The sequence below is a fragment of the Anomaloglossus baeobatrachus genome, chromosome 6 (genome assembly GCF_048569485.1).
Source record: "Anomaloglossus baeobatrachus isolate aAnoBae1 chromosome 6, aAnoBae1.hap1, whole genome shotgun sequence".
Taxonomy (NCBI): Eukaryota; Metazoa; Chordata; class Amphibia; order Anura; family Aromobatidae; genus Anomaloglossus; species Anomaloglossus baeobatrachus.
In genome coordinates this window covers 251,734,137-251,760,357 of record NC_134358.1, presented here as the reverse complement: position 1 = coordinate 251,760,357, position 26,221 = coordinate 251,734,137, and the positions used below count along the sequence as shown (strand labels likewise).

At 44.9% G+C, this 26,221-nt stretch overlaps 1 protein-coding gene across 2 annotated transcripts in view; it reads right to left on the bottom strand.

The window, feature by feature from the left end:
• The window catches only part of LOC142243165 (uncharacterized), a 79,779-nt gene that overhangs the window by 22,619 nt on the left and 30,939 nt on the right, over positions 1 to 26,221 (bottom strand). For both annotated transcript variants that reach the window (XM_075314797.1, XM_075314796.1), the window contains exons 2-4: positions 21,854 to 22,994; positions 15,116 to 15,212; positions 8,070 to 8,321 (exon numbers count right to left, since the gene is read on the bottom strand). In XM_075314797.1, coding sequence (XP_075170912.1) covers positions 8,070 to 8,321; positions 15,116 to 15,212; positions 21,854 to 22,979 — 1,475 coding nt within the window. In that variant the 5' untranslated portion in view covers positions 22,980 to 22,994. The remainder of the gene's footprint in view (positions 1 to 8,069; positions 8,322 to 15,115; positions 15,213 to 21,853; positions 22,995 to 26,221) is intronic.

Below are 26,221 nucleotides of genomic sequence, written 5' to 3'. Positions count from 1 at the left end.
GATAACATTGTGAGCCTCAGAGCATAATGCATACAGAATATGCGGAAGCTTCATGTCCTCACAGGGGCTACACTAGGAGGAGGATGTCAGAGCGCACACATTGACAGGCAAGTACCTATGTTTCAAGGTCTACATTAAGTAATGTAGGTTCTGGTATTGAAAAAAAGCACATAATTAATAGGCTACAACAGTTACCGCTACGTCAAAGGCCAAGAATCAACTGCACAGGACTATCAAAGCCAGAGAATCAGGTAAGTTTGTTATTAATCTGCTGGGTTGGTATTTATTGTGCTACATTATGAGTAACCATGATTTTGGGACCACAGAAAGCCAAATTTATGGAAATTGATCGCACCTTTACCACTTGGCAGTTTTGTCAACAGTTGAGAATATTTTTAATGGTGAACACATTTGCCACATGTCCATGAGTTGATGATTTCTGGTGGCCCCAATGCTGTCATACAATAGCAGAAAACTATCAGCAAAGTGTAGTGGGGGTAAGAAAAGACCACCACTACAATACCTCTAGAAGTATAATAGAATATCAGCAAAAGACAATAGAGGAAATTAATACATAACTTTTAATAGATTATTATTATTAAAAAGTTGCCCAGTGATGCAACTATAAAAATTTTTTGTGTAAACAAACAAAAACCCAATTCATGTCCGCGAGGACCAATTAGATGAGGAACCAAAACTGAAGCTAGCACACCGGATAGGGGTGGTTATTGTCATTAAAGGGAACCTGTCATCAGAAATTTGGCTTTCAACCTAAAAGTTTCCCCCTCTGCAGCTCCTGGGCTGCATTCTAGTAAGGTTTCTATACTTTTTGTGCCCCCTTTTAAACCAAAATAAATACTTTATAAAGTTATACCTTTTGGTATGAAAATCTTGTAAATTCTCCATGGGGGCGGGCCGTCTGGTGTCCGTTGCTGTCCCTTACGCCGTCCCCCCACGCTCCAAATCATCCCTCAGGACGCCGCCCACTGCGCCCGAGGTCCCGTGCACGCCAGGACACCTGTTGACGTGGTCGCAGGCACGAGAGTATGGGCGGCGCTGTGATTGCATCGCAAGTGCCCGCCCATACTCTCGTGGCCGCGCTCTCCCCTCTGATCCTCTCCGCTTCTCCTGTGCTGTGCTGCTCCGCTCCTCCCATCTATTTCCTGCTGCAGGGTACGATGGGAAGGAGGTGACGTCTGGTCATTTGGCCGGCGCAGAACGCTGGAGGAAAAGAGAATTTTGTTTACTTACCGTAAATTCTTTTTCTTATAGTTCTGTATTGGGAGACCCAGACATTGGGTGTATAGCTTCTGCCTCCGGAGGACACACAAAGTACTACACTAAAAAGTGTAGCTCCTCCCTCTGAGCCTATACACCCCCTGGAGAACGAGATCTAGCCAGTTTAGTGCAAAAGCTGAAGGAGAATAGCCACCCTCAAGTAAAAACAGAGCAAGAACCGGAACAACCGGAGACTCTGTCCACGACAACAGCCGGTGATAACACGCGGAACAAGAAACTGCCAACAGGCAACAGGGAGGGTGCTGGGTCTCCCAATACGGAACTATAAGAAAAAGAATTTACGGTAAGTAAACAAAATTCTCTTTTTCTTTATCGTTCCTATGGGAGACCCAGACATTGGGACGTCTCAAAGCAGTCCATGGGTGGGAGTAAACAGAAAAACTGAGAAGTAGGCAGAGCCTAACTTCACAAATGGGCGACAGCCGCCTGAAGGATGCGTCTGCCCAAGCTCGCATCTGCCGAAGCATGAGCATGCACTTGGTAGTGCTTTGAAAAGGTATGCAGGCTAGTCCAAGTGGCAGCCTGACAGACTTGCTGAGCCGTAGCCTGGTGCCTGAAAGCCCAAGAGGCACCGACAGCTCTGGTCGAGTGTGCCTTGATCCCCGGCGGGGGAGGCACCCGAGAACCCTGGTAGGCATCGGAAATGGTCGACCTAATCCAACGGGCTAAGGTCGGCTTAGAAGCAGAGAGGCCCTTACGCCGACCTGTGGTTAGCACAAAAGCTAAGCGGTGCGAGACACATAGATCCGGAGCGCCCGCACCAGATCCTGAGTATGCAACGCTTTCTCAAAGCGATGAACAGGAGCCAGACAAAAGGAAGGTAGGGTAATGTCCTGGTTAAGGTGGAAAGGAGAAACCACCTTAGGGAGAAAGTCCGGAGTCGGACGGAGAACCACCTTGTCTTGATGAAAAACCAAAAAATGTGACTCCGAAGAGAGCGCAGCCAAATCAGAGACTCTCCTGAGGGAAGTTATGGCCACTAGAAAGACCACTTTCTGTGAAAGACGAAACAAAGAAACCTCCCTAAGAGGCTCAAAGGGGGGTTTCTGCAAAACCGTGAGAACCAAATTGAGGTCCCAGGGATCCAAGGGCTGCCTGTAAGGCGGAATGATGTGAGACGCGCACTGCATGAAGGTGCGGATCTGAGCCAGCCGGGCGATACGCCGCTGGAACAGCACTGACAGAGCCGAGACTTGTCCCTTGAGAGAGTTGAGGGACAGTCCCAGCTACAGACCGGACTGTAGAAAGGACAGAAGGGTCGGCAAGGAAAAAGGCCAAGGAGGATGGCCGGAAGAGCGACACCAGGACAGGAAAATTTTCCAAGTCCTGTGATAGATCTTGGCCAAGGAAGACTTCCGGGCCTGAGTCATAGTGGAAATGACTTCAGGAAGAATACCAGAAGCCGTCAAGATCCAGGACTCAAGAGCCACGCCGTCAATCTGAGAGCCGCAGAATTCTGGCGGAAAAACGGACCTTGTGAGAGAAGGTCTGGACGGTCCGGAAGGTGCCACGGCACCTCTACGGACAGATGGAGCAGGTCTGGATACCAAGCTCGCCATCTGACCCAGCACCTGCATCAGGTGCCTGATGGAATAACGGCGGGGTCTCAGCAGAGAGCGCACCGCTAACTGGAGGGACTGCTGTTTGATCAAGGGCAACTTCACAAGTCTCGAACTGCATCCCTAGGTACGTGAGCCTCTGGGTCGGAGTCAGAGTTGATTTGGGAAGATTGACCAGCCACCCGAATTGGGCTAGAGTGGCGAGAGTGAGCGAGACACTCCGCTGACAGTCTGCGCTGGATGAAGCCTTGACTAGAAGGTCGTCCAGGTAAGGAATCACTGCCAACTCCTGGAGGTGCAGAACCGCAATCAGTGCTGCCATGACCTTGGTGAATACCCGAGGAGCTGTGGCCAACCCGAAGGGGAGAGCCACGAATTGGAAATGTTCCTCTCCGATTGCAAAACGTAGCCAACGCTGGTGTGAAACTGCAATTGGCACATGCAGACAGGCATCTCTGATGTCGATGGATGCCAGGAAATCCCCTTGGGTCATTGAGGCAATGACTGATCGCAGAGACTCCATGCGAAAATGCCGCACCTGAACATGCTTGTTGAGAAGCTTGAGATCCAGGATGGGCCGGAAGGAACCGTCCTTTTTGGGGACTAGAAAGAGATTTGAGTAGAAACCTCTGAACCGTTCCCGGGCGGGAACCGGTACAATTACTCCGTTGGCCTGCAAGGATGCCACGGCCTGAGCGAAGCCGGCGGCCTTGGAACAGGGGGGAGTTGACAGAAAAAATCTGTTTGGCGGGCTGGAAGAGAATTCTATCCTGTAGCCGTGGGAGATGACATCCCGCACCCACTGATCGGAGACGTGTTGAAACCAAGCGTCGCCAAAGTTGGAGAGCCTGCCACCGACTAAGGACGTTGCTGGCGCGGACAGATAGTCAAGAGGAGGCTGCCTTAGTGGCAACAGCTCCTGCAGTCTTCTGTGGACGCGCCTTTGTGCGCCAGTTGGATTTTTGGTCCTTGGCTGAGTTAGTGGACGAGGCCGAGGGCTTAGAGGACGACCAGTTGGAGGAACGAAAGGAACGAAACCTCGACTGATTCCTACCCTGGACAGGTTTCCTGGTTTTGGTTTGTGGCATGGAAGTACTCTTCCCGCCAGTAGCTTCCTTAATAATTTCATCCAGTTGTTCACCGAACAGCCTGGACCCAGCAAAAGGGAGTCCAGCAAGGTACTTCTTTGAAGAAGCATCTGCCTTCCACTCTCGAAGCCACAAGATCCTGCGGATAGCGAGGGAATTAGCCGAAGCCACCGCAGTGCGGTGAGAAGCCTCCAGCATGGCAGACATGGCATAGGATGAAAAAGCTGAAGCTTGGGAAGTTAAGGCAACCATTTTGGGCATAGATTCCCTGGTCAGGGAATGCATCTCCTCTAGAGAAGCAGAGATGGCTTTGAGAGCCCACACTGCTGCAAAAGATGGGGAGAACGAGGCCCCTGCTGCCTCATATACAGATTTGGCCAGAAGGTCAACCTGGCGGTCAGTGGAATCCTTAAGAGAGGTGCCATCAGCCACTGATACAACAGTTCGGGCTGAGAGTCTAGACACCGGGGGGTCTACCTTTGGTGAATGAGCCCACTCCTTGACCACCTCAGGTGGAAAAGGAAAACGGTCATCAGAACCACGCTTTGGGAAGCGTTTGTCAGGACAGGCCCTAGGCTTGGTCACAGCGGCCTGAAAACTGGAGTGGTTAAAGAACACACTCTTTGTCCTCTTAGGCAAGGTAAACTGGTGCTTTTCTGCCAGAGAGGGTTGCTCCTCTGATACTGGCGGATTGAGGTCCAGTACCGAATTAATGGACGCAATCAAATCACTAACATCTGAGTCACCTTCGGACAGATCAATGGGGCACATGGAGGTAGCCTCCGAGCCCCCTGTAAAGGCATCCTCCCCGTCCGGCGAGTCAGCTTCAGAAGCAGAGCCGTGAGACGAGGAAGGGGAGGGAGCCCTACGTCTCCTCTTAGGAGGACGGGGTCTGAGACCAGATGAAGAATCCTCTGTGAGCTCCGCTGAGAGAGCCCTAGCAGCAGAGGCGCCCTGAGAAGGGGGCTGATGCATGTTCAGCAAAGTCCGGGACAGAAGTCCCATGGAGTCGGCAAAAGACTGGGAGATTGACCTAGAGAAGGATTCTACCCAAGCCGGGGGTTCAGCCACCGGAGCCGGAGCAGCCGGAGGGACCACTGTGGGTGCGATTCCAGGCTGAGGCATTGTCAGGGTAGAGCAGGCATCACAATGTGGATATGTGCTCGGTTCAGGCAGCACGAGCTTACATGCAGTGCATACTGAGTACAGCCTTGCAGCCTTGCTCCTCGTGTGAGACATGCTGCTGGAGTGGGGGCTGTGAGCCAGAATGACCCCCAGAGAGTATATAAGAAGGTCCACAACCGGAGGTTGTGGCTTACCAGACCGTTTGTGTGCCCTCCAGATCCCACAGCCCGGACCCCCACGCAGCTTAGCAGGGATGCTGCAGCCAGCGCTGATCGCAGAGAAAAACGCTGATAAAATGGCGCCGGAGCGAGGAGAGGGGGCGGGACCTGCTCTGAGAGCGGGATCTGGAGGGCCAAGGATTCTTACAGGGGAGGGGACATGTACTCAGAGAGGAGTGTCCCTCCCCTGTGCTGAACGGCCGCTGGGCGGAGCCGCACTGTCTCTCTGCATGATTGACATGCGAGGGCAGTGAAATCGAAAGTAGGCCTTCGGCGAAGCCAAGGCCTAAATTTGAGCGATGCGGCCGGCGCCCAGGCACCATCGGCGCGGTTCTCAGGCGACAGCCAGAGAACCGGCAGGAAATGTCAGAAAAGTTACACAGCACACTCTCCCACCATAATAAAGTACAGGGACCCCCAGAATATAAACGTCTCAGGTACTTAGCTTGCTGAAACGCAGGGTTCCAAGTCCCTGGGGATGAGTGCTCCGTCCAGCAGGATCCTGAAGGGCTGCGGATGGAGACCGGTCTCCTGCAAAGCATGGAGAACCGTGCTGGCTCCCACTTCAAGCCAGAGCCCGAGGGATGGTGAAGGAGCGCAGCATGTAAGGCTCCAGCCTTGGAATCAACCTTAACAACACCGCCGACACAGTGGGGTGAGAAGGGACATGCCGGGGGACCAGACTTGGACCCGCTTTTCTTCAAAATCTTTCCAAAAATGAAAAATCAGATGAGAATGCATGTGTGGATGTATGCCTCCTGAACACAAAGCAATGAACTGGCTAGATCTCGTTCTCTAGGGGGTGTATAGGCTCAGAGGGAGGAGCTACACTTTTTAGTGTAGTACTTTGTGTGTCCTCCGGAGGCAGAAGCTATACACCCAATGTCTGGGTCTCCCATAGGAACGATAAAGAAAGAGGGGAAAGTGCGGTCACGAGATTAAGGGCGGCACTTGCTGATGACACTCACAGCACCGCCCATAACCTCGTGCCTGTGGAAAACATCACCAGCGGTCACACGTGCACAATCTCGCTACAGTCCCACAGCGCATGCGCGGGACCTCGGGCGCCCAGGGGCGGCGTCCTGAAGTTTGAAATTCAGCGTTCGGGGGCGGCGTAAATCGGCAGGAGGACAGTAATGGACACCAGGCATGGATAATTTACGAAATTTACATACGAAAAGGTACAACTTTATAAAGTGTTTATTTTGGTATAAAAGGGGCCAGAAAAACTAGAGGAACCATTCTAGAATGCAGCCCAGGAGCTGCAGAGGGGGAAACTTTTAGGTTTATAGCTAAATTTCTGATGACAGGTTCCCTTTAATGTATGAGTATAATTCGTACAGGCTCCAAAAGTTCTATATTGAACCGGTATCCGAAGTTTACAGATACTACTAATCAATTAATATGATCTGATTGCTGGGCCAAAAATGGTATATCTATTGATAAGCCAAGTCAAAAAGTGTTCCAGTGGGAACCAAAAGAACTCTCCTAGCTCTGTGATAAGCTGTAGTAGGAGAGAAAAGGTGCAATAGGGTCTTACCCGATTTACAGAGCAGAGGGAAAAAGGGTTAAAGCACACTCACCTGGCTGGGTTGTGCCAGTCACAACCCCTTAAAGAACGTGGATGAGTGCTTTAGTGGTTCAGCAGCGGCCCCGTGTCTAAGCAAAGGATATCAAAGTGTAGACTGGAGGGAAAACGGGTTTAAAAACCGCTCTAGGAAACCACGAGCAAGGATGTAAATGAATATTTTTCTTTTATTTAGATAATTCCAACGCGTTTCGGAGACCCATCTGTCTCCTTCCTCAGGGAAAAAGAATCTCAAAAGATTAGCTCTGTGATAAAGCATAAGGTACACCATTAGTATCACCAGTCCCAAAATTAGACTAGCACTGAATGGGTCCTACTTGGATATATTACTAGCCCTTGGCCTGTAGCAATCATCTTTCCTGATGAATCGTAGCAGAGGAAACGTGTCGGGAGGCTGCTGAAGTTATGATAGGGCCAGTCTAATTAGGGTCAGCTTGGTACTGCCCTTGTAAGGGTTGGAGTCTATGGGGTTTTGAGGATATAGCTAGTCCACCCAGGGAAAGACCTCATGCCCAGTTGTGGACAGCCATCCGACTTTACCAGAATACTGACCCCCTCCAACAACTGACCCGGACCCATAAATGGGTGAGACCAACCCTTTTTTTCAAATTATCAATTGTGTAGTTGCATATTGACTCTATCTTTAATCTGTATGCATAACCAATGGGCATCAAGAATGTTAGTGTTGCCACTCTGACATTATTCACTAATATCAACCCGTAGTACACCACTTTGACCTTGGTTATTTCTTAGTGACAATGTTTAACTTTCTTGAAATAGTATCTATGATTACTCATGTCTGTTTTATATAAGGAAATAACGATCTGTAATATTATAAAGCATTACCATATAATCATGACAGGTAGCCATTGGTGATACTAATGGCATACAGTAGCAGACATGACTGTAATGTCTACAGATAACTAATGGAGTAACAGTAATCATGATCACTTTATTATTAATGGGAGGAATTTCTCAGCTAAGCCATATGACTCAGGTGTCATCAATAGAACAGGAAATTTCTGCAGGGAAATGGCTGTGATCAGATATGTATAGGGGAAAATGTGACCAAAAAGTGTTACTTCTCCCCCAAATCCAATAAAGGCATAGAACATAGATCAAAGTCCTTATCTTTTAAACAACCCCCATATAGTAGCCACTTAATAAAGGAGGATAGAGCACTGTAACTTACCTTCTACAAATGCCACAACTGAATTCCCTCTTTCCAGCACTTTGCGGATTAACGGAGCCTTCAGGGACAAGGACTCTATTTTGGTTCTCTAATTTTTCCTTTATTTTGTTACGATTTTTATTATTCTGGTTGGGATGAATTCGTTTTTGATGTCTGGCCAGTAGGCGAATGTTTCTGAATGCCAGGCCGCAGGATGAGCAGGTGAGAACTTGCTGCTTTTTGTGCTTGCAGGAGTGGGATTTTAATTGTGATCTGTACAAAAGAATATAAAGAAACAAAAAAATCTTATAGAAAAATTTGCATTTTACTTAACATAAGGTGCCTTTACTTTGTCGCTATCAAATAACAAGGATTACATGGATTTAATAATGGAATATTTAATTCCAGATTCATAAAAATGTTATCTTTACTCTTTAAGAATTAGTGGCAAAGGAAAAAAGGAAGAATGAGAATTGGAGTGAATATTGCCAAGGACGAAAACTCTGCTGTGTAAGCCGGGCGCTGCCAAGCATATACAAGAACCTTAAAGATGATGGCTTTTATTCATACAACGCGTTTCGGAGTTGATCCAACTCCATCAGGTAATATGGAAAAGAAGACACCTTTAAAAGGGTCAGAGATGAGATATTAAACTAATGTTTCCAATTTAAACCATCAAGAACAAAAATATTTGCATATTAATAAAAACAATATACACGAATACCGTATATTCATTAATATATACCGTATATTTCGGATTATAAGACACACTTTTCCTGTCAAAATTGTGGAAGAAAAATGAGGGGTGCATCTTAAAATCTAAATATAGCTTACCGGGAGGTTGAGAATGGGCGCTGTGCTGGCTGCGGTGGGCGCTGTGTGAAGCAGGGCGCTGCGGGTGAGATGCTCTGTAGGCGGTGCAGGGCTGTGCTGGTTGCGGTGGGTGCTGTGTGGAGCAAGGTGGTGTGGCAGATGAGATGCTCTGTCGGCTGTGCAATCTTCAAATAATGCCGCCAGGAGTCAGCACATGAGCAGATGAAGCTCTTGGATTGTCATTGAGCCGAGAGCTCAATCTGTGCAGGCGGTGATTCCGGGCGGCATTATTTGAAGATCGTACCACCAACAGAGCATCTCACCCCCGCACAGCCCTGCTCAACACATCCAGCATGGCCCCCGCCACACAGCGGCCGGCCACACAGAGTCTCTGCCTCCTGTGTGACCCCCGCTCCAACACTGCTGTCGCCCCCCCTCCGGTAAGACACCACCGGAGTATAAGATGAACCCCATATTTGTTTTTTTACCTTTTTTCTCTCTATATTTGGGGTGCGTTTTATAAAACGAAAAATAAGGTAGTTAACTTTATTAGTAAATGTATATACACTGTGTGCAGAATTATTAGGCAAATGAGAATTTTGATCACATGATACTTTTTATACACGTTGTCCTACTCTAAGCTGTATAGGCTTGAGAGCCAACTACCAATTAAGTAAATCAGGTGATGTGCATCTCTGTAATGAGGAGGGGTGCGGTGTAATGACATCAACACCCTATATAAGGTGTGCTTAATTATTAGACAACTTCCTTTCCTTTGGCAAAATGGGTCAGAAGAGAGATTTGACGGGCTGTGAAAAGTCCAAAATTGTGAGATGTCTTGCAGAGGGATGCAGCAGTCTTGAAATTGCCAAACTTTTGAAGCGTGATCACCGAAAAATCAAGCGTTTCATGGAAAATAGTCAACAGGGTCGCAAGAAGCGTGCTGGGCAAAAAGGCGCAAAATAACTGCCCATGAAATGAGGAAAATCAAGCGTGAAGCTGCCAAGATGCTATTTACCACCAGTTTGGCCATATTTCAGAGCTGCAACGTTACTGGAGTATCAAAAAGCACAAGGTGTGCCATACTCAGGGACATGGCCAAGGTAAGGAAGGCTGAAAAATGACCACCTTTCAACAAGAAACATAAGATAAAACGTCAAGACTGGGCCAAGAAATATCCTAAGACTGATGATTTTTCAAAGGGTTTATGGACTGATGAAATGAGAGTGACTCTTGATGGGCCAGATGGATGGGCCAGAGGCTGAATCAGTAAAGGGCAGAGAGCTCCACTCCAACTCAGACGCCAGCAAGGTGGAGGTGGGGTACTGGTATAGGCTGGTATCATCAAAGATGAACTTGTGGGACCTTTTCAGGTTGAGGATGGAGTGAAGCTCAACTCCCAGATCTACTGCCAGTTTCTGGAAGACAACTTCTTGAAGCAGTGGTACAGGAAGAAGTCGATATCGTTGAAGAAAAACATGATTTTCATGCAGGACAATGCTCCATCACATGCATCCAACTACTCCACAGCGTGGCTGGCCAGTAAAGGTCTAAAAGATGAAAAAATAATGACATGGCCCCCTTGTTCACCTGATCTGAACCCCATAGAGAACCTGTGGTCCCAAATGTGAGATCTACAGGGAGGGAAAACAGTATACCTCTCAGAACAGTGTCTGGGAGGCTGTGGTGGCTGCTGCATGCAATGTTGATCATAAACAGACCAAGCAACTGACAGAATCTATGGATGGTAGGCTGTTGAGTGTCATCATAAAGAAAGCTGGCTATATTGTTTTTTTGGGGTTTTGTTTTTGCATGTCAGAAATGTTTATTTCTACATTTTGTGCAGTTATATTGGTTTACCTGGTGAAAATAAACAAGTGAGATGGGAATATACCGTATTTTTCGCTTTATAAGACGCACCTGATTATAAGACGCACCCCCAAATTTGGTGAAGGAAAAGAGAATTTTTTTTTTAATGTTAAATGGGGTCCATCTTATAATGCCAGTGTCCGTCTAACAAATCATATAGGGTATATGTCCCTCATAGCCCCTCATCCTAAAATTAGCCCCCCTTAATCTGGATATGGCCCCCTTATATTGAATATAGCCCCCTTGTGCTGGGACACGTCCCCCTGTGCTGCCCATGGCCCCTATAGATGGCACATCTCCCCTGTGTTTGATATGGCCCCCATACAGCTGCCCATGGCCCCTATAGATGGCACATCTTCCCTGTGTTTGATATGGCCCCCATACAGCTGCCCTTGGCCCCTATAGATGGGACATCTCCCCTGTGTTTGATATGGCCCCCATACAGCTGCCCATGGCCCCTATAGATGGCACATCTCCCGTTAGATATGGCCCCCATACAGCTGCCCATGGCCCCTATAGATGGCACATCTCCCCTGTTTTAGATATGCCCCCATGCTGCTGCCCATAATAAAATAAAACACTCTTTCCTTACCTTCTCAGCACTGTCCCTCCGTGTCTCCCACCTCGCAGTTGAGCTCCGGCTTCCTTACTTCCTGGTTCTTGCTGCCGGTCATGTGATTGGCACGGCAGAGTGATATCATCTCTGCCTGCCTTATCACAGACAGCAGCAGCAGGAGACCGGAGATCAGCACTGGAGGTAAGTAAAGCTTTTTTATTTAACTATGGGTAGCAGCACGGGGCCATATCTAACGCAGGGGGGGATCATGTGCGATCAAAGGAGGGCGCGGGCAGATATAATATGCCCCGCTGCCCCAGCCCCTCAGCGCGATGCAATTTCAGCACCACACTGATGGACAGCGGCTGTGCATATTATATGAGCGGGAGCAGGAGATCAAACGCTGCCGCTCGCAGCTGTCACCTGCCCCCAGCACCACTCCAGAGCGGACCCTGCAGTACATATATGTACACCCCCCTCGTATATTCGGTTTATAAGACGCACCCCCTACTTTCCCCCAGAATTTGGGGGACCAAAAGTGCGTCTTATAAAGTGAAAAATACGGTATTTGGTTTTTACTGAGTTGCCTAATAATTCTGCACAGTAATAGTTACCTGCACAAACAGATATCCTCCTAAGATAGCCAAATCTAAAAAAAAAACCAAAAAACTCCAACTTATAAATATCAAAGCTTAATATTTTTAGAAGTCTTTTGGGTTGATTGAGAACATAGACGTTGATCAATAATAAAAAAAAATCCTCTAAAATACAACTTGCCTAATAATTCTGCACACAGTGTATAGTATTAGTCTTCACTATGTATTTTCAATACTTTAATGTAACCCCCCTGTTATCAAGGTGAATAACTTGAAAACCTAGTAGTATTTGCGGTTAACCAACCTCTGGAATAGATTTGAAAATATTAAAATGTATACTAATTGTAATGTATGTTTCATAGTGTTTAAGGTAGACTTAATTCCATCGTGTTCAACCCATGTATTCATGTAAATTGTTTTTATTGTATATGCAAATTTTATTGTTTCTGCCAATTTTAAAAAGTCGTCACCTATTAACCCCTTATTACTCTGATTGCCACTGCACCAGGGCAATCGGGATGAGCTGGGTAAAGTTTCGGGCTTGTCACATCTAATGGATGTGACAATCTTGGTCGGCTGCTGACTGCTATTTTTAGGCTGGGGACGCTCAATAACCATGGGTCTCCCCAGCCAGAGAATACCAGCTGTTAGCTGTCGGCTTTATCATGGCTGGGTATCAAAATTAGGGGCACTGCATGCCGTTTTTTTAAATTATTTATTTCAATAATTTTTTAAAAAAAGCCGCACGCGGTTTCTAAACATAGCCAAGATAAGCGCACGGCTGGGGCCCTGTAGCCGTATGTTTTATGTGTGCTTAGTATCATAATAAGGGGAGACCCTGTGCCAATTTTTTAATTTATTTTTACAGCAATACAGATGCACACACAGAGCCTCTAATTGGTTGCAGTCAAACAAGCAGGGTGGGGACGCGTCTGACTGCAACCAGAGACACAGGGACTGCCAGTGGGTGGGAGAAGCAGTGAATATGTATATTATGAGCGGCCCCGGAACTAGTGTTAGAGCCATTGTGTTACTAGCAATAGAGCTAGTGTTGTAGCCATTTTAAAGCTCCAGATTCTGGTTCACACAGATTTATATGGGACGAGAACCAGGCCAAATCCCGTTTTTTTTCCCTTAACCTAGTTGGACCCACCGATCCTGGGTATCTGCGATTCTGCCCATCACTAATCCTGACTGACCTCCATTGCTGATTTTGAATTTACTTTTTATAAAACAATATAAACCAACTAAAAATATTAACAAGATACCCCACCTTCACGGCTTTGAGGGAAAACAGCTTGTTACAGGAGTGGAGGGAAAAGGGGATACAAAACGTGGCACGTTTGCTTCATAAGGAAGAAAACAGATGGATGAGGCAAAAGGAGATAGATAAATTTGGGCTGAGGGCACACCAGGCGCTACAATACGGGCAAATAAAGGGTTTGGTAATGTCCCTACTGGTGCGGGTCGAGGAAGAAACATGTAATAATGTCATGGACGACTTTCTTCTTCCCATGGGAGGAAAACCAACCATAACAGCATTATATAGACGGTTCAAAGGGATTTTTATCCAGAAAGAGCCAGATCAAATTTTTAAAAGTTGGGTGCAGCAATTGGGAAGGACAGGTATGGAGATAGGACAACAAATTTTAGATGGATGGAGAATCTTGAGGAAAAGTGTACTGAGCGAGGTGTGGAGGGATACGCAGTTCCGAATTATGCACAGGGCAATCAAAGCATTCAACATCCCGGTGTCAGCTGCAATGAGGGAACGCAAAATACACTGCCCAAAATGTAAGCTCAGAGATGCAGATCTTTTCCATGGTCTTTGGGACTGCCCAACAGTAAGAGCTTTATGGGAAAACATAAGAAATATGGCGGAGAGGTTGTGGAAGAAAAACATACCTCTGAGTCCACTGAGATACCTATTCCACTGTGAGTCAGGCGAGGGTGAGAAATCTATGGAGGGAGGGGGGGCTAGTCCGATTTTGTTTCACTCTATATGCCTAATGGTTAAACGATTAATCCTAATCACTGGCTAGATGACCGGCTACCTGAATTTGGCGAGATTATCGGACAGCTTAAAGCCTTACTCAATCTAGACTGGTGGGAGGCAGAACGAAGTAAGGAGCAAGGGATTAAAACATTTATAACAAAATGGAGGGCATTTTTGCTGCGCTATCACACTGAAACAAAAATTATTAACTACATGACACCATTCAGATCAACGACATGGTATTTACTGGAAGACATAAATGGCTCGTTGGGAAAGTTGAAAGTACCCATAGATAATTAAAAGGAAGAAGAACCTATGCTGTTAGACATAAAGAATGGGAGTTGGTATTTCCGGGGTGGAGTGGACCAACTCTATAAAGTCAGAAAAGAAGCTAGCTGCGTGGGTTGGGGGGAGGGCTAGGGAAGGGAAGTTCAAGGTTCTTGATTTATAGTTTAAAAAGAGATAACACAAAAGAACACAATGTTATTATGACCCAATTGTGATTAATGTCTATCTCATACTTATGTTATGATATGTAAAAAAATAAAAATTATTGGTAAAATATATATATATATATATATATATATATATATATATATATATATATATATATATATATATAAATAACAAGACACAAAAATGTTCCACGTGTCTCTGTTGACTAACATGAGGTTTGCACAAGTAGTACTATGGGCCGCTGTGTGAGCGGTGATAAATCAATCTGGAGAGAGTACAATTAAAAACTTTAGCTGAAATGGCTGATAATGTAATGATAAAGTTTAAAATAACTTCTCTTTTGCACAATATTTTGGTTAATTACGTTAAAAATAAATCAGCATTTAAATAAGATTTTCTCTCTAGACAAATCTATGTCTAATGTCCCCATAAGACTTGGAGGCAGGTAGTGATTGTTTCATTTCTGTAGAATGCACGCTTATTAACCCTGTTGGAAAAATGATAATATCCTATAGGCAAGAAAAAGGTCTTAGTTCTGTTAGAGCTTACCTCTTTATTTCAAGAAGTTCAATTTCCGTCACATACACCTAATATATCCATAAGGCCGCCATGCATCCAGCATATGGTATAAAAAGTGTCATACTATATGTAAACCTGCATTTTTTATCTTACTGCATTGCATGATATACTGCTTATAAGTGGCGGTCAAAAGGCAGCTTGTGATATTACATGCTTACACTGTGGCACACACTGCAGCATTTCATAAAACAAAATCACTTACTTGGTGAAAAATGTCTTGCTGCATTTGCTACATATAAAGGGCTTCAAGCTGCTGTCATGCTTGCACAAATGCTCAAATATCTTGTTCCATTCTTGTTCTACATAATAATATGAATAAAACGGTCACTATTTAGATAAAATAGATTATAACAGATCCTGATAAACAGATTAAAAGGCATCCTGTTGGGTGATCCCAGAGTCAGAGACGGTCTCTGTTACTAGGAATATCCTTGTTTTACTCTGACATGCTGCGGCGCTTTAGAGAAAACATGCTTTGAACAAGGAGCCAGGAACGAGGTGACGAGGAGGACAAGGCTTCTCCCCGCCCAGTTTAAGATGATTGACGGGTCTGGCTGTATACACACATACACACAGGGAGAAACCTGTCAGTCACGCAAAGCATGGCAGGGAAAAGCTGGGTTGTAAATCCCCAATCTCACCCCTTCCTTGTAACTAGTCTGCTCCTTGTTTAAATTATGCTGTAGATCTCAGTGTCTGGGCTAATTCAGATGGCGGAGAAACTCGGTGAGGGCTTGGACCAAGTCTCACAGACTTCTCAATGAGCACCTAACGCACAGATATTGCTAATAATGGAGCACGTCTCTGATTCAAGCTGACCATGGTTCGGGGCATGAGAATCACCTGACAAGTTTCTTTTAAAGATGAACTTCAACATGTCTGCTTTATTAAATATGATTTTCCCATTAAATAATAATTCTGGAGACTTTTCTTATAACGCAGTTGTGTTGTACCTCTATTATTCATTCTTGAAAACATTAAATTGACAATTCTAAAAACATTTAAATAAACAATGGGGTATTCGGCTATTGTTTACATGTAGCGTTTTTGCTGCGGGTTTAGGCTGCTTTCACACTACGTTTTTTTAACATCCGTCAGGAACGTTTTTTTAACGCAAAAGCGGATCCAGTGCAAATGCGTTTTCATTTCAATGCATTTGCAATGGACTCGCGTTAACATGCGTTCACCTGCGTTTGCGTGCGTTATAGTGAGGATCCAGCGACTTGCAGTTTTTTAACATTTTTCAAAAACGCTACTTGTAGCGTTTTTGAGCTGCGTCCAAATACTGCAAATTGCTGGATCCTGACTAAACAGCATGCAAACGCATGTGAACGCTGGCATGCTGATAGACAGGATCCTGCTTGCTCTACTGAGCATGCCCAGAAACCAGCCTCGGGTGATCAGTCTCTCTCTCCCCCTCCCTCTCTCACCCTCTCTCTCCTCCCTCTCTCTCTCTGTCTCTCCCCCTCCCTCTCCTGTCTCTCTCTCCCACCTGAGAGCTGCAGACACTCGTAACCAAGGTAAATATCGGGTAACCACTTCTCTTAGTTACCCGATGTTTACGTTGGTTACGTGTACAGACGCTCGTAACCAAGATAAATATCGGGTATCCAAGCAAGTTACCCGATGTTTACCTTGGTTACGAACCTCCGCAGTTGTAAGAAGCCGGCTACCAGTCTGGCACGTTTAGTTCCCCTCACTCCCGCCCCTAAACATCCAATGACAGGATCCTGCAAAATAACACATGCGTTAGCAATGCATGCATTTTTTGCTGTAAAAGCAGAATCCGCTTTTACAGCAAAAAAACGTTCATGATGCATGTTAAAAAAATGTAGCGTGAAAGCAGTCTTATTCTGCAGCCAAAATCTGTTCTTTTGAAAGTAAAAACATTGTGCTTAAGAGACATTTTTTACAAGTTTTTGGGTAGGAATTCCTTGTCTATAGTACATGTTTAAACCCTTCACACTATGTGACGTACATTTACGTCACGTCGTGTCCCTGACTTTGCAGTGGGCATACACATCGAGTCCACATCTTTCCAGGCAGATGATGGCTGAATAATTGAGCCATCATCTACCTCTAAGAGCCATGGGTGGAGCGGGGCTCTGTCCGCTGCTTTTAACCTGTGAAATGTTTCTGCCAATCTTGGTCAGCGGCATTTATTGTGCGCTGGTTGGGAGGCACATCAGTCCACGCATCCAACGGCGCATCCGTGATATAATCGCAGGATGCCGATGGCTTGCCATGCCAGCTAGAGGTCTGCTGAAGACCTCCATTCTCGTCATGACGGTTCTCCTGGGAAAGTCAGCATTTAGCTGGCATTCATAGGAGACCATGATTTTTGCTATACATAGCAGTGCTAAGCAGCACTTTGTATAGCACAAGCGATTAGATGATTGCAAGTTCAAGGACAGTGGAACCTTGGTTAACGAGAACAATCCGTTCTGGGAGTCTGCTTGTTAACCAAGTTACTCATCTAGCAAAGCAAGATTTCCCATAGGAAATCATTGCAATGCAGACAATTCGTTACACAACTTGTTAAATGTGCCATCCTAGTCCTCTATTGTGCCATTCCACAAACACACACATATTATGCTCACCTTACCTTCCGTTCCATCGCCGGTCTCCTGGATCTTGTAGTTCGCCAGTACAGGATGTGTATCGGGTAACCATCATGACCGATGCTGGAAATTCCGCTGCCAGAGCGCTGACGTCAAAGGCAGGAGCTGCTTACCTCTGATTGGTCAGCGCGCAGCCTTTGAGTAGCAGCTGACAGCGGAAGTTCCTCCATCGTTGAGATGGTTACCAATACACATCCTGTAGCGGCGAACTACAAGAACCGTGAGGCCGGCGATGGAACGGAAGGTAAGGTGAGCATAATATGTACGTGTGCATGCATGCGTGTGTGTTTGAGTGTGTAAATATTGACCAGAATTGCTATATGGTACTAATTGTAAGACAATATTACTGCATGTGACCAAGTGAGGAAAAAATAAATTGTATATATATGTATATATATTCTCAAAATAAAAGCATGAAAAAAAACATTTTACCACTAAGAATGCTGTTTTATACATAAACTAAAGTAAACAAAAAAGCGCACGTTTGTTACTGTCACATCTGTAATGACCCGAGCTATAACACTGTACCATAACCCATACAATGAATGCCATTTAAAAAATAAAACATGTATGTAACAAATATGTTAATAGAAAAGGAATCAAAAAGATATAGATAGATATATATATATATATATATATATATATATATATATATATATATATATATATATATATATATATATATATAACTAAAAAAAATATATTATATGACTAAAAATGTAAATAACTGCAAATAACATGGCCCCCCCACATTCAAATTTTAACTAAATGCGGACAATAAACCCAGCGGAGTTTGACACCCCTGCAGAGGAGCTTGCAAGTGTTGCTCTGCAGTTGGCCAGATGACCTTATCTAGCCAGCTTTGATCTCACTATGGTCCCCACAAACTGCACTGCAAAGGACACAGTTTGGGCCAGCGGCATAACCGTGCTGCTGAACCAAACGTCAACTCAATCAGGAGTGCAATGCCCCACAGCAAAACACAAAGTCCCGGGATAGAGAGAAAAAGTTGAGAAAAGCCCTTTAGGAATGGGTCTTAGGAAGATGCATTGCATGAATAGAAGAAAAAAAAATGTACAGTGGGTACATCTTCACAGAAAAAAAGCAAATGTAGAAATGTTTGCAAATTTATTAAACAAGAAAACTGAAATATCACATGGTCATAAGTATTCAGACCCTTTGGTCAGACACTCGTATTAAGGCTAGGTTCACATTTCCGTTGTTTTAAATCAGTCAGGTCCGTCATTGCAAGTGAGCGACGGATCCGTCGTTTTTTAGATGTCAACTGACGAGTTTTTCACAGGATTCCGTTCACAAGAATCCTGTGAAAAAAAACTGATCCATCGCGTCCGTTACATCCGATGTGCGTCCATTTTTTCACGGATCCGTCATGATCCGTTTGTGTTTGGGACAGCCCAGTGGGTGTGCCAAACATGCTGGGCATGCTCAGTAGAGCATGACGGAATCCAGCGCTGGATTCCGTCGTAAGACGGATTATGACTGAATCCAGCACCAGAGACAAACATTACAAGCTTGATGGATTGCGACAGATTCCTGCGCGGTGTGTTAATTTTGACGACCCAAAAAAAGTTAGATTCTGCATTGTTTCCGCCTGGCGGTCAGTCCAAAAATGACTGATGAGCTGCGCAGCGGATGCAACGCAAGGTCATCAGTCGCAAACCGCCACTCATACAAGTCTATGGGAAACAACAGAATCCGCCAAACGGATTCCGTTGTTTACCAGAGCCGCGGATTGTGACTGATACAAATTTACAGAAATGTGAACCTAGCCTAAGTCACATGCTGTCCATTTCCTTGTGATCCTCCTTGAGATGGTTCTACTCCTTCATTGGAGTCCAGCTATGTTTTATTAAACTGATAGGACTTGATTTGGAAAGGCACACACTTGTCTATATAAGACCTCAGCTCACAGTGCATGTCAGACCAAATGAGAATCATGAGGTCAAAGGAACTGCACAAGAAGCTCATAGACAAAATAGTGGCACGGTACAGATCTGAACATAAACAAAAAGACTGACAGCACTCATCAAACTAAATTGTCAACAGGTGCATGACTGAACATGACATAAAATACAAACAAAGACAGTTTGCACTCTGAAATGCTAAAGTATGGAAACCATGAATGTGTGACCATAGACCTGCATTACTGCTAAGAGAAATATAAGAAAAATGAGATATTTAGCATATATAAATGGCCATTTGTATATCTGCCCAGTTGCCCCTTCACGGCATATCTCGTAACTGGGTACCTAACGCTATGCTGAAGCCTCTCTTTGGGTTAAAAGCCTCCTCTGTATGGAAAAATAGGAACCTGCTATATAGGATAAGCCGTGATATATGCTGTGACATGGTAACTGGGCAGATATACAAATGGCCATTTCTATATGCTAAATATCTCATTTTTCTTAGATTTCTCTAAGCAGTAATGCAGGACTATGTTCAGACATTCATGGTTTCCATACTTTAGCATTATCAGAGTGCAAACTGTCTTTTTCTGGATTTTTAGACACAGATCTGGCCAAGGTTACAAAAGAATTTCTGCAGTACTAAAAGGTTCCTAAGAGCACAGTGGCATCCATAATCCTTAAATAGAAGAAGTTTGGGACAACCAGAACTCATCCAAGCCCTGGCCGTTCAGCGTAACTGAGCAATCGTTGGAGAACAACCTTGGTGCGAGAGGTAAAGAAGAACCCAAGATCACTGTGGCTGAGATTCAGAAATGCAGTAGGGAGATGGGAGAAAGTTCCACAAAGTCAACTATCGCTGCAGCCCTCCACCAGTCGGGCCTTTATGGCAGAGTGGCCCGATGGAAGCCTCTCCTCAGTGCAAGACATATGAAAGCCCACATAGAGTTTGCAAAAATAAAACACATGAAGGACTCCCAGACTATGAGAAATAACATTCTCTGGTCTGATGAGACAAAGATAGAACATTTTGGTGATAATTCTAAGCGGTATATGTGGAGAAAACCAGGCACTGCTCATCACGTGCCCAATACAATCCCAACAGTGAAACATGGTGGTGGCAGCATCATGCTATGGAGGTATTTTTCAGCTGCAGGGACAGGACGACTGGTTGCAATTGAAGGAAAAATGAATGCGGCCAAGTACAGAGATATCCTGAAAGAAAACCTCTTCCTGAGTGCTCTGGACCTCAGACTTGCCCGAAGGTTCATCTACCAACAAGACAATGACCCTAAGCACACAGCTAAAATAACAAAAGGAGTGGCTTCAGAACCAGGGTTGTGGAGTCGGTAAACCAAACCTTCGACTCCGACTCCTCAATTTCTCTTGCACCGACTCCGACTCCTACATATATTGCTTATGGTTAGGTGAAAAATTTATTGTAGTACATGAACATGTGTATGTGAACATCAGACATTTAATAATTTTTATGATACAATAATCAAGATATTTGGATAGAACATAAAATATATTTATTGGAATACAACTTTAGAACACAAACTGTAATAAATTTTAAATATGTAATAATACACTATGTAATATACAGTAGATTACATATATCTTTGTGTGCATGTATGTGTATGTATATAAAATATATATTACATAGTGTATTACATATTTACATTTTATTAGTTTTTTGTGTTCTAAAGTTGTATTCCAATAAATATATTTTATGTTCTATCTAAATATCTTGATTATTGTATCATAAAAATAATTGAATGTCTGATGTTCACATTGTACTACAATACATTGTTCACTTAAATATAAGCATTATACTAAATGTTATTATTTAGTAAAATATTCAGCACATTCTGCATTGCACTACTGTCCCCAATTTATTATATATTTTAGGAGTCAGAGTCGGTGCATTTTATACCGACTCCGACTCCACGACTCCAACTCCACAGCCCTGTTCAGAACAACTCTGTGACCATTTTTCACTGGGCCAACAAGAGCCCTGACCTAAACCTAATTGAGCATCTCTGGAGAGGCCTGAAAATGGCTGTCCACCATTGTTCACCATCCAACCTGACGGAACTGGAGAGGATCTGCAAGGAAGAATGGCAGAGGATCCCCAAATCCAGGTGTGAAAAACGTGTTGCATCATTCCCAAGAGGACTCATGGCTGTACTAGCTCAAAAGGGTGCTTCTACTCAATACTGAGCAAAGGGTCTAAATACTTATGACCACGTGATATTTCAGTTTTCTTGTTTAATAAATTTTCAAAAATTTCTACATTTCTGTTTTTTTCTGTCAAGATGGGGTGCAGACACTGGAGTCAATAATGATCAACTACTAACATAAGCTTCCTAGGACAAAATATGAAGCACATACCGACAAGTCCACATTGACAACACTTGAAGACATCTTCATTATGACAGGTCACATGCAGGTTTTTAACGCTTTCACTTTCAAATGATAAAGGGCACTTTGTGCACAAGAACAGTTCACTCTTCTGGTCATGGCCTCTCATATGGCTTTTCCATGCACTCTGGGTCATGAACCGTTTCTCACATACCTGACATTGGTAGCTCTTTCTTACCAGGCAATGACTTTTTATGTGCTTGTCCATTGGGTCCCATTCACTCATGACGTGGCCACAATACATGCAGGTGAACCCATCACCGTCGCTGTGGCACTGCGTATGTACTTTGTAGGTGTCCTTTGTCTCAAATTCAAGTTGACATGAAGCACACTTATGACTTTTTTTCTGGTTATCGTTGTTTTTGATCTGGTCTGTCGACAAGGAGGGAAGATTTGCAAGCCTTCTAACACTGCTCCTTGTTCTTACAGATTCTTGAACCAAGTTGATTTTAGGACCTTTTGTTTCCGTTGATAAAGAGAGTGGCCTCAGGTTAGAGATGCGGTATAGACCCAGAGACAAGAGGTGCTCGCATTGAGCTTCATCTTCATCTTTACTTTTGGGAGAATTAGCAGAGCTTGAAGGTGGCATGGAGTCACTTGGCATAGATTCATCCATGGGGAACTCGGACTGTTCTACCTCAAATAATGAATTCACCTCACTTGCACCGACCATATTTGTATTCACACTTTGGTCACCAAGACTCATATCACAAGACGCTGGGCTCAGAGTGTTTAACATTCTGTATAAGAAGGGCATTTTTTCCAAGTTGTCCTCGTTCTCCTTATTTTCTTGAGTCATTTCCTCTCCAATGCCATAAGAATCACTTTCTTCTTGTTCAGTGCTTTCTGAGATCAGAGGTGTTTGGACCAGCTGATGCACATCTGACACATGAAGGTAGATTTTATTTTTTAAGCTGCTGGTAAACTGGCATAGTTTGCACCTATAAACCTGCAGCAAAAATACTTCTACTAGGTTGGCTATCCTGGCATCTAAGTCTTCTGCAGTAGATGCATAAAAATGTGTCTCTGTAACCTCTGCATGGATATGTAGCGTTGTTGGAGTGATACGCTCAAATTTATTTTGCAATTCATCCATTATTTTTTTGAATGCCTAAAAGTAAAGAGAGAAAAGCCAATTACTTACAAAGAAAAATGAATGTTAATTGTTACATCTGGATGGATTTAACTGTGGCTGTTTTGTATGTGTACCTTTAAAGACGTTTTCCACTACTAATGTGACCCCCTTTTATCCTAACTCTTTCCTAATAAACTTCCGCTGTCTACTCTGCTCCTATAAGCTGATCTCGAAGCTCGTAAATGCCTTTATTGTTGTTGTAGCTTTGATTGTTCTAGCTACATATCGGAATTAGACCAACAGAACAGGGTACGTCACTGGTGCGGGCAGGGCTGCCTCCTTGTGAGGGACAGCAGTCTGGACACGCATGCCCAGATCACACTTCACTCTCCTCTCAGCTCCCACCAATGACGTGTCCTGCTCAGTTGGTCCAACTCCGGTCTGCAGCCAGAAGGATCAAAGCTACCACAACATTAAAGCTATTTACGAGCCTCAGAGTACCGTCACACTTTAGCGATGCACCAGTGATCTGATCTGGTTAGGATCGCTGGTGCGTCGCTACATGGTCGCTGGTGAGCTGTCAAACAGGCAGATCTCCCCAGCGACCAGCCCCCAGCGACGTGGAAGCGATGCTGCGCTTGCAGGGAGCCGGAGTCTGGAAGCTGCAGACACTGGTAACCACGGTAAACATCGGGAATGGTTACCCGATATTTACAATGTTTACCAGCGCACACCGCTTAGTGCTGGCTCCCTGCACACGTAGCCACAGTACACATCGGGTTAATAAGCAAACCTTTGCTTATTTACGCGATGGGTAATCCGGCTATGTGTGCAGGGAGCAGGAAGCCGGCGGACGCTAGTAACTAAGGTAAATATCGGGTAACCACCTTGGTTATCCGATGTTTACTTTGGTTACAGCTTACCGCAGGCTGCCAGACGCCGGCTCCCTGCACATTCAGATTGTTGCTCTCTCACCGTCACACACAGCGATGTGTGCTTAACAGCGGGAGAGCAACAATAAAAAATGAGCCAAGGCTGTGTGTAACGAGCAGCGATCTCACAGCAGGGGCCAGATCGCTGCTCAGTGTCACACACAGCGAGATCGCTAATGAGGTCACTGCTGCGTCACAAAAAACGTGACTCAGCAGCGATCTCGCTAGTGATCTCGCTATGTGAGAAGTACCCCTAAGAGATTAGCTTACTGGAGTATAGTAGAAAGCAGAAGTCTATTAAGAAGGTGTTAGTTAGGAAGAGTTAGGATAAAAGAAAGAAAGGGGATCACATTAGTAGTTGAAACTTCTTTAACTGTCTTACTAAAGACGGAATTGTATTTTGTTTTTATAATACAGTAGTTGGAGTTCTCTGCCAAAGGGGAATCTCTAGGCTATGTGTGCATGTTGCGTTTTTTTTAATGTGTTTACGCAGCGTTTTAAACTGCAGCCTAAACGCATGCATTCTGCTTCCCCAGCAAAGTCTATGAAAATTTAGCAAATTCCATGACCACGTTGCGTTTTTAAAAGCAGCGTTTTGCATGCCAAATTTTTGACAAAATTGATGCACTTAAAAAAGCAACATGTCACTCCTTTTGTGCGCTTTGGATGGTTTTCCCACTCTTTCTATGGGAAAGCAAGCATCCAGAAAGCATGAATTCTGCATTCACAATGCCTCCAAAACGCAGCTTTTTGGCTGAATTTTGAAACGCACATGCAGTGACAAAACGCTGCAAAATATTTGTCATGGCAGGACGCAACGTGCACACATAGCCTAAAGGGGGCTTTACACGCTACGATATCGTTAATGTTTGGTCGTCGGGGTCAAGTTGTTAGTGACGCACATCCGGCGTCATTAACGATATCGCAGCATGTGACACTGACTAGCGACCTTAAGCGACCTCAAAAATGGTGAAAATCGTTCACCATGGAGAGGTCGTCCCAAACTTAAAAAGCGGTAAGGGTTTTTTATCCAGGTGGTTCATCGCTCATGCGGCAGCACACATCGCTATGTGTGACACCGCAGGAGCGAGGAACGTCTCCTTTCCTGCCGCCGGCCACAATGCGGAAGGAAGGAGGTGGGCGGGATGTTACGTCCTGCTCATCTCCGCCCCTCCGCTTTGATTGGCCGGCCGCTTAGTGACGTTGCAGTGACGTCGCTATGATGCCGAACGTCCCTCCCCCTTGAAGGAGGGATTGTTCGGCAGTCAGAGCGACGCCGCCGACAAGGTAAGTATGTGTGACGCTGCCGTAGCGATAATGTTCGCTACGGCAGCGATCACAAACAATCGCATGCACGACGGGGGCGGGTACTTACATGCTCGCTATCGCTACAAATTGCTACGATATCGCTACCGTGTAAAGCCCCCTTTAGGCTATGTGCGCACAGTGCGTTTTTCGCTGCGTTTTTGCGCGTTTTTCGGGTAAGTTTTTGGCCTCAAAACTGCATAACTTTGCTTCCCCAGCAAAGTCTATGAGTTTTCATGTTTGCTGTCCGCATACAACTTTTTTTAAGCTGCGTTTTTTTGCTTGAAAAAAAAAAAAATGGACATTTCAATTCTTTCCTGCGTTTTCCCCCCATGCAATGCATTGGAAAAACGCAAAAAAAACGCAGAGGTCAAAAATGCAGCAAAACACAGCCAAAAACGCACCAAATCGTGGTAAAAACGCATGCGTTTTTTGCCGCGGGTGCGTTTTTTGTGCGTTTTTAGCGGCCAAAAATGCACAAAAACACAGCGTCAAAAAAACGCAGCGTGTGCACATAGCCTTAGGGTACATGCCCAAGCAACATAATTAGGCTGCTTTCACACGTTTTTTTAACATCCGTCATGAACGTTTTTTTAACGCAAAAACGGATCCAGTGCAAATGCGTTTATTTCAATGCATTTGCAATGGACTCGCGCCAACATGCGTTCACCTGCGTTTGCGTGCGTTATAGTGAGGATCCAGCGACTTGTAGTTTTTTTACTTTTTTCAAAAACGCTACTTGTAGCGTTTTTGAGCTGCGTCCAAATACTGCAAATTGCTGGATCCTGACTATACTGCATGCAAACGCATGTGAACGCTGGCATGCTGATAGACAGGATCCTGCTTGCTCTACTAAGCATGCCCAGAAACCAGCCTGGTGTGATCAGTCTCTCTCTCCCCCTCCCTCCCCCTCCCTGTCTCTCCACTCTCCCCCCGCCTGAGAGCGGAGGACGCTCGTAACCAAGGTAAACATCGGGTAACCGTGGTCTTAGTTACCCGATGTTTATCTTGGTTACGTGTGCAGGG